We start from the raw sequence: 9,677 nt of genomic DNA, 5'->3' as shown, positions 1-9,677 counted from the left end.
TTACATCATGTTTGCATTTTTCAGTGCAATTATGCTCTGGGCGTCACATGGATCCAATGGAGGCACCCTTGTTGCTTGGGTTTTGCAAGGGCACCCTTTAGTTTAGCATTCCTCCGAAGGAAGTAGTTCATATTTGAGAAAACAAAAACACTACAATATTTGGGAATAAAACAAGAAGAATGCTAAACTGAAAGGCCGTTTTGCAAAAACCCAGTTGCAAAGACGACCCATTGGATCCACGCCACCCCACCACGTTTATAATGCTACTGAAAAATGAAAACAAACAATTAGGTGAAATGGAGCCAATGAGGCGCCCTTGCGTCTGGGTTTTTGAAAGGGTGCCCTTCAGTTTAGCATTCCTCCTTCCTTGAAACACTCATCTAACAAGCTTTGCATTGTCTTTGAGGATTCTAAGCATCACTTAGAGTGCCATCGGTTGGTGGTTGGTGCATGCATTGAAGCCCTTATTGGATACCCATTCATGAGAGAACCCATTGTGCACCCCTATGAACTTTCGCATACTGCCTACTATTTCACACATGCTAGCATTGCAGTTTATCATAAGTTTGTTGTGTATAAATTGTCCTCCAATTTTTCCAAAATCACTTACCAGTGACTAATTGATATTTTAATGACATTCTATTTGCCCAAACTGCCCTTCAGTTTTGAAAAGTTTCAGATATTTTTTCCAAGCATTTAGGTTATGCACCAAAACCATTTCCATAGGTTGATCCTAACCCTTTGATCTATTAATATTGAGTTCCTCTATAGATCGGATGGTTAGGATCAACCTATGGAAATGATTTTTGGAGCACAGTCTATTTAGGGTGTGGCCTATCTAAGTGACGGTTTGGATCATCCTATGGTGCGGGCCATACCATACTTTTAAATAAAGTAAGAAGTGTGATCATCAAAATATGGTAGCGCTGATAACATTTCCCTAAAATTTTAAAAGTTGACTTGGTTTTGTTCAAGATCAGATAATAAACCAAATGTGTGTTTACTAAGTTAGATCTCCATGGTCCCTCTTGGACCATTATTCAAGATCCCTTCTCTCATTTCCAAACTTGAACACCTATTTCCTTTGTCGTTGAAATAGAGAAGCTAATGTAATCTTGGAGTTAAGCCGTCACCCTTCAAACAATTTTTTTAAACGGCTCTGTAGTGGTGCATTCGGATTTTCCCAATTGCCCTGTATTTCTTACTAATGTGAAGTAATTGATGATGATTCTTGATCAGTTTTTAATCGGAAGCTACGGTCGCGTAGATCAGTTTGTGCCGATCAGTGTTCTAAAAGAGTCCGTAGATTAGATTGGAGTCTTGCCAACTGTTAGATTGTCAAAATCTTGGTATTTTGTTCATTGATTGTACTTTTTGTTAGAATTTGTAAAAAATATTGGGCCCATCAGATATGCGATTTAGGTGTTGACATGGGTCTGAGTGTCCAATGATGTGCTACTAAGGTCTTGTTTGGATTGCATGAATTTTTTGAAAATGTTCGGAAAGGAAAAAAATTTCAAAAATTACCCAATTTAATTTTTATGTGGATGGTCGACGCTCGATTTATGATGAAATTCCTCTAAATTAACCACAACCATATAATTCGACTTTAAATTGTGGAAAAAAATAATTTCCAAACAAAAATTTTCCCTTCAGAAACTTTTTTTCTTGCAATCCAAACAGGGCCCTAGGCTGCTTGATTGCCATGATCATTGCCCAACTGCCCAACTGCAGATCCAATGAGAGGTGATAGGGAGAAAATACGGTTGGACGGTCAGATCCCGCCACGTGTGGCCCTTATACCAAAAGAATCTAATTATGATCAAGAAGAGCATGAAGACACGGCCCAACCACGTGATCTCGCCACGTGCCACTTCCCCGCCACCAAAATCTTAAGCATGATTACCCATCGTCATGATTATGGATAGAATTACACGACAAAGCCATGCATGCTGCCGAGCCAGGAGGCAGCCCAATCCGACAAAAGAAGGCCTTCTCTCCAAAATGATTACAGAGGTCCACGTGGCGCCCCATGAAGGAAATTTGCATGCAGGAAAGAAGGATAAAAAGGCCTCTAAGCTCCCAAGAAAGGGGGAACGAATCTAAGTTGAAAGGATTGAGAATAAATCCCTATACCAGGCAGCATTAAAGACCAGCTTTAACCATCATCAAGGTGATTCGATTCCAAACAAAAAGGGAAGGGAAAAGGTGCTTGACGCCGGATCCCTCCCTCCTACTTTCCACCTTCAACCCACCTACCACCTATAGAGAAAAAGCCCATACATTGGTTCTATTAAACCTGATTGTCCCACTGTTATTTCATGCTGATCATTATACGGTTGGTCCAGAATCTGACTTGGGTGTCGAAGTGGTCGTCCGGGACCCACCTCGGACCTCCCTGACCCCTCTGTTTGTGGTCGCTAATACCAACGGAGGCTCTCTACCCGCCGTGCGATCGTAAACCCGGATTTTGGCACTATCATATTGGTGCCATCCGTGAGACTCGTTGGAGCCGGAATACTTCGTGACGATGAGAAACCACACCCAACAACAAGAAATATGGGTAATGACCAGGAGCCAGGCCCAACATGCACAAATTCATGTCTCTAACTCCCGGGAGCAGAACTCGCATGCCTCGGGCCAGCACTTGCCTACCTCCAGCACACCGCAGATGGTTCCCACCATGGAAATGCTCAACGAACTTCGTCAGGAGTTCCTTCTATGGTTGCCCCCACAACCAAAGCCTCCAGTTCCCGAGGTTCCCCCAGCCCCACACAGATGGACTGCAATCTACGAAGAAGACAGTGGGGAATCACACAAAGAATGTCATCATCGCTGGAGGTGGGAACCAGTCTGAGCCGCCTCTCCTTCTACAAACTACCCTTTACCTCCGCCAGAGGGAGCAGAAGAGGTAGCTACCTCCGCACAACTATTAGGTCTGGGCCAACTAGCTGACTTGCAAAGGCAGATCCGGGAAGTGAAACGAGAAATTAAAAAACCATACGCCAACGATATCCTGGACGAATGGGAAAGAGAAACAATGTCCCCATTCACATCGGAGATTATGAAGACCCCTGTAGAAACAGGGATAGATCTTTTTCGATTCGGTAGCTACGATGGGACCACCGATCCGCTAGAGTTCCTCCAGACTTTGAGGAGAGTAATGATGCTTCGAGGCGAGTCAGACGGATTCATGTGCAAGGCCTTCTCCTCCCTCCTAAGAAAAACCGCCAATGACTGGTATCTGCGCCTGGAGCCAGACTCCTTCGGATTCTTTCACGAATTTGGAAGAAAGTTCATGCCACGGTTTGCTAACAATCGCCTCCGTCATGACCCGACGGACGCCCTCTTGGCCCTCCCGCAGGGAAAGAACGAGACCTTGAGAGACTTCATGCTAAAATTCAATGCCGAATTGTCCCAGCTTACCAACATCGACATCCAAATAGCGGTTGCAGCCCTAAAGCACACTACCATCGATCAAAACCTCAAGGTGCACCTCACTCTCAAGCCACCGCGTCATCTACAAGAGCTTGAGTCCAAAACCAACAAACTCGTCCGAGTAGAGGAAGCATGCATACAGGAACGGGGCTGAGCAGGCCCCAAGGAAAAGAAAAAAAGAAGACATGAAGGGACCAGGGAAATCGCGAGCCTTGGAGAGGCCAGCAAACAGGAACCTTATCCCCTTTTTTGAAAGGTTAGGAAATTCCCCCTTAAGAGTCCCACTTTCCAATGTCCTGTTCGCCATCAAAGATCAGGGCCTCCTAACTCCTCCCAAGTAAATGAACACCAATCCGAAGAAGTGTCTCGTCGGAAAGACCACGGCCATGAAACTGACCATTCCTACTATCTCAGACTCCAGGTAGAAAAGCTGGCCGAAGAAGGCCACTTAAATCAATATTTAAAGAGCCCCATGCGGATTGAACGTCCTTACCAACAGACGAATGAACATCGCTCTTCTCCCCCGGCAGATCGAGAAGCCGATACCGGTCCAATAGCAGGCACCGGTCTCGAAGCACCACCGATCCCGGCACCGTCACCACTACTCCCGGCGCCACCGATCCCCTAAGAGAGAAGAACCCCCACACCAAGCGCCTGTCCCCAAGCAACCTCCCGCCATTGCTGGAAAGATCAACATCATAACGGGAGGGCCCGCAGCAAGAGGACCAACAACGGTGAAGGATCTACCATACATAATAATTTAATTATTTAATTAAATTGTAGATCCTTTGGCATTTGTAAATAATTAATCAAATTAATCTTTTGAGCATGGCATTAATAATTAAATAATTAATTATTTAATTATTATACATTATTATGTATTATTAATTTGATTAATAATTATCATAATAATGTGTAATCCAAATGAGGATAGTTATTCCCAAATCGATTTTGTAAAAGTTGCGGAATTGGAGCGGAATTGGGAATTGGGAATTGGGATAGGACTACACATTTGGATAAGGTTTGTGGGGCCCACAACACTCCTAAATCAGTTGGAGAGCTGGGGAAAAGAGTCCCAATTGCTCAAGGACTTTGAGTTGCGCTTAAACTCCTTGTTGGATAAGAATTGCTAAATTGTAGGATCTACAAAGCAAGCAATTTGTTTCCAACACCAACTCTTATGAGATAAAGCCACAAGGGCTGGAGGGAGGCCTCCATACACATTCTCTCATGTATCTTTAGTGCCCCACATAGCCTTAGAGGTTTGGGAGAGTCCCATTCACTCGAGGAGTCTCAATTCAAGTCGGTTTCTCAATTGGATTGGAATTGGGAGAGAGAAACAAGGATTTATCAAACCAAAACTCTACTTTATGTAAAAAAGAGATAGGAGAACGAAATTTCAAGTGTGGAATACTCAAAAATTTATTCTTCCTTTCTTCCCCCCTTTGGAAAATAGTTTTCTATCTCTCTCTCTCTCTCTCTCTCTCTCTCTTCCAATTGAACTAGTTTCAAAGAGCAAGGCTTCCAATCAATTTCTCTATTCTCTACAACAAAGATACTGATTAGGTCGGACCTTAAATAGGTGAATAAGAGTTATTCACTTCCACAATAGTCCGAATAAAAAAAAAGAATCCATCGGTTCAACTTGCGGGGTCCGCGACGTTTAGAACGATCGCAACCGTTCGAGGAGTAGATCAAGCAGCGTGGTTACTTGATTTCTTCTTCAAAGAGGTATTTATTAATGTTTGATTAAAATAATTAACTAATCTAGACTCTATGATCTTGGGCAAAAGCAAGATCAAAAAGAAAATTTTAAAGTTCTATGTGATTTTTGTTCCGCTGCGCATAGCGATCTTGCCAGAATGTGATAACCTTCCTTCATAATCATATATTGCTTCCCATTCTAGTTGGAAAAACCGTACTAACATTATATGTAATCACTGTCTCTCCACAGGTTAAATTTTTTAAGATATACTTAACAACTCATGGAAAAAATTTCGAAGAGTGGCCAATAATGGTTGCAAAAAACCAACCATTGCAGAACAACGAGTGAGTGTATTTTGAAGGATTCTCTCTATGATCTCCCTTGCTGAAAATTAATCATGCGTACCACATCTATACGTGTAGATTTGAATGGAGTGCCTATTGAGGGACTGTGACTTTTCCTTCACGGCCGATGACATCCCCCATATGAGACGCACCCTATGCAATCAATTTTTTGCCGGGATTTATGGAAAATGTAGGGTATAGGATGATGAATGAAGGGTATCTTTATGTATTCTGTTAGGGCAGCAATTTTCCCGCACCCTATTGTAATTTTGAGAAACAGATCATCAAACATTGTTAATGTACATGCCTATTTCTACCAAATCATCATTCATCATACATTGTCATTCCTAGTCAATATTTTGCTATTACATGCAGGGAGATTATTAGGCGGTACCAAATCACTAGCAAACACTCATGTATACCATAAAAGTAACTCTACCCCATCTTCTTAACCCAGCATGTGAAGAGTTAATATAATAAAAACAAGAAAAAACACAACAATATTTGATTCATGCTAGACAACAACAAATATGCCACTGATGTGTATAGACCTATGAGACTGAAACTGTTTGCTGGTCAACTTTATCAACTAATACACCAGAGTTTTTAATTTGTAACATTGACGCTCCATCAGAAACGCCGGTGTGATTTAAAAACTTTGGCATTTTTCAACCAATAATTATTTTATAATACTGTAAACACTCATTTCTGATGTTATTTACACACACATTCTCTATAATACTAACACTCAAGGAATTTACCCAGACATTTTCCATAATACTAACACTTATGGAATAATTTACCCAGACACACATTTTCTATCATACTAACACTCATTTCTGATGTAACAAAAAGTTCATATATTATATTCAAAGTTAAAAGAAACAAAAACTTACATATACAATCTAAAGGTCCTTCTCCCGTTTATTAAAATAAATTACAAAACCATATTAAAACTTTGCAAAATTCAAATTCAAAATTTCAAAATGGTGAACTGAAAATTCAAAAATCGGTTTGGAACCAAATTTTCATGAAATTTGGAATTGATTTGACCCGTTTTCCATTTTATTCTTCAAGAAAAAACCCTTTGCCGGGTTATCTTTTGAAAAATAAAACGGAAATCGAGGCGGTCAAACAGTGGTCCAAGATTTTACTTTCCAGTAGTTTTAAAATTTATACTAACCTAAAAAAAATTATTTTTTTGAAAAAAATTATGTTTTCAAACACTTGCCTTGAAAATTAAATCTAAACTCGTATTGAAGAATAAAGAAAGAAAATTAATATTTATATGGAGGAAAACTAATTTTTTGTTGAAATTTTGGATTTTAAAAGCCTTTAATCTATACTATAACATACTGAAATTTTGAAAGAGAACTCATTGATTTGATATTTCAAAAATAAAACCCTAGCATGCCTGTTCTAATTCGCAAACAAGAGAGATCCTTACCGTTGATCGCGATCCTTGTCTCTAGGGTTGGTGATCCGAGATATACACTTCGTCCAACCCTTTTATACGCTAAAAAAGATCCAAAGAACACTCCAATAATCCTTGATTATATGATACCTTGGAGAAGAAGAAGAAGTTCAAGAACCCCTTTTATGAAGAACACTTGAGAGAGAGATGAACACACTTGAAGAGAGGAATGATTTCCAAGGAGGAAGAGAGGAATGAATTCCAAGCTAGTTTCCTATGTGAGAAGACTTCTAGATTGATCTCACAAAGTGCAAATCCATGGATTGGAAAAAAACTTTCATATCTCTAGTCAATGGCCCTAGTCACTGGTTTCACTGGTGATAATGTAAAGCTATCAAATTCAATATGAAAAGTGCAAGAGCAATCATCTCAGAGCGATCATCAAAATATCAAGGGACACTGATTCAAGGATGAAAGGATGTCCAAAAACCAGTATGCACTCTCAAAGTCAAAGTACTTAACAATATCCAGAAGGTAGATGAATCATTATCTCTTACCAGGAAATGTCGTCAAACTCCGTGAAAAGAAAATGAAATAAGTACAAGAGGGACTCTAGTAACCTAAATCGATTCTTAATCTGAACATCGGGAGGCCTCCTTTGGCCGAATAAATCCCAAAATCAAAACTCAGCGTCAAAGAATACCGGTTTGCAAACCCTTTGAGCCTGAATGAAATTTTCTTGAAAACCCATCAAACTAGAAGCATCTGCCCTGAACTACGCGAGACTTGATCCCTACGCTGGGATACGTAGGCAGCTTGGTCAAACAGAGTTCGGTCATTTCGAAAGAAAAAGTTCAATCGTTCCAAAAAGAAGAAGAAAAAAAGTCAATCAGTCAGATAAAAAAGGTTCAATTGTTCCAAAAGAAAAAAAGAGGAAGAAAGTCAATCAATCAGAGAAGAAAGTTCAATTGTTCCAAAAGGAAAAAAAAGAGAAAAATCAATTTACCTTCAAACTATGGGCATTCGTCCTGAACTATGCACGACCTGATTCCTACCCTGGGATACGTAGGCAACCTGTTCATAGGTTCGGTCGAAATCTTTGTTGAACCTTAAGCCATTCTTTGAAAAGCCCTATCCTACCTATAAAGTCATTCCAGTGTTCAGAATTAAGGATATAAGTCCCAAAAAAAAGAGAAAGAAAAGAACAGAGTTTGAAGATCTACTAGACTGAAAACCTGAAAGGACGGTTGTAGACACCCCCATTTTGCTCCGCTTTAACCAACAAAGAAGTTAGTGTTCCGCTGTCAGTTTTTCAAGTGTTTTCCATTCCTGTGTTCGCCTCCTATGTTTTCTCGATCTTTTCAATCATTTCTGTCGTGTTTCGTATTTTTCCGTCAAGTGTCGAGAAGAGTTATTCAAAAATCGAAGCAAGAAAGAATTTGGACATGTGGGTGGGCCCGCATTGAGCATTTTGTTGAGATTTGGAACAAACAGGGGGCCCGCATATTGTTTTAATGAAAAATGAGTTTTGAGCTATTCAAATAACCTTTGAAAACGATTCAAGAAGCACATCGAATTTATATTGAGGTCTATTAATTGAATGGCTCAAGTCATCCCATGAAAAATGATTTGTGGGCCCAACCCATTCGCATTGTCGCCCATTAATTGAACTGCTTGGATAATTCCAAATGGGCTTTATCCCAAATTCGGCCACCATGTGTGGGCCTGGCTTATTGTGCTTTTTTTCCATCCTAAAATGGGCCACCATGTGTGGGCCTTATTTAAGAATGGATCCAATGAAGAGTGAACCGTTTGGGTTGGGTTATAAATAGAAATTTTCTATCATGGGCAAGAAGAATCCCTTGGTTAGTAAAGATTACCCAAAAAGCAATATTGCATTGCTAACATGAGCAGCAGCAAGGAAAGAAACTTTCTTTGTAGAGGGCATCACTGAAATTCAATATAGGAAGGATGCCGTATGGGCAGCTAGTGGTGGGTAGTATTTTAGGGATAATCAAAAGAGTTGGCAAGGAAAGGATAGATGAGAGAAGGAAACTTTCTCAAAAGAGAAAAGGGGAGTATCGGCCTTGATATAGAGGCACTCTGTTTCTCTGTTAAAAAAAAAAAAAAAACAAAGAAAAAGAAAGAAAAAACCCGGGGAACGGCTCTCTCTCGGCTCGCTCTGATCCCTCTCATCTCTCAATCTCTCTACATCCTCTGCCCTCAAGCTCTGCTAGCCGACTCTCACTCCCATCTCTCAAAGTCATCCCTCTCATCTCTCTCTCTCTCTGTTCCCCTATCCCAACAGCAGCCCACCAATATAAAAAAAAAGCAAGAAAACAGAGTATCGTTTTTTTCTCCATAACTCCCTCTCCATCTTACACACTCTCTCTCCCTCTCCATCTTACACACCCTCCCTCACTCTCCATTTGATCCCTCCTCGCTCTCTCATCTCATCCCACTATCATTTCTCTCGTTTTATAAAAAAAAAAAAAACAGAAAACAGAGCAACTCCACGGCTCTGTCTCTGTCTCTCTCAAACTCTCTATCGATCTCTCTAGCCCCCCGTGTCTCTCTCCGTCTCTATCTTTCCGTTTTTCTCTCACTCTTGATATCTCTATTTATCTCGTTCGATCTATCGATCTGTCTCTTTCATTCGAACTCTCTGTCTCCTCACTCACCTCTCTCTATCTCTCTCGAACTCTCTATCTCTCTCAGTCTCTGTCTGTCTCTCCTTCTCTCGGTCACTCTGTCTGTCTCACCCTCTCTATCGCTC

At 40.6% G+C, this 9,677-nt stretch overlaps 1 protein-coding gene across 1 annotated transcript; it reads left to right on the top strand.

Moving 5' to 3' along the window:
• The first annotated feature begins 3,040 nt into the window (after positions 1–3,040).
• LOC143869877 (uncharacterized) lies at positions 3,041–3,592 on the top strand. The gene has a single exon (XM_077376435.1). The coding sequence runs from the start codon at positions 3,041–3,043 to the stop codon at positions 3,590–3,592; it is 552 nt and encodes a 183-aa protein (XP_077232550.1).
• Positions 3,593–9,677: the final 6,085 nt, after the last annotated feature.

Source organism: Tasmannia lanceolata, unplaced genomic scaffold (assembly GCF_043159265.1).
Source record: "Tasmannia lanceolata isolate RefF3 unplaced genomic scaffold, GAP_Taslan_0.1 ptg000003l, whole genome shotgun sequence".
In the NCBI taxonomy this organism is placed as follows: Eukaryota; Viridiplantae; Streptophyta; class Magnoliopsida; order Canellales; family Winteraceae; genus Tasmannia; species Tasmannia lanceolata.
This window is presented reverse-complemented; position numbering and strand designations above follow the sequence as displayed.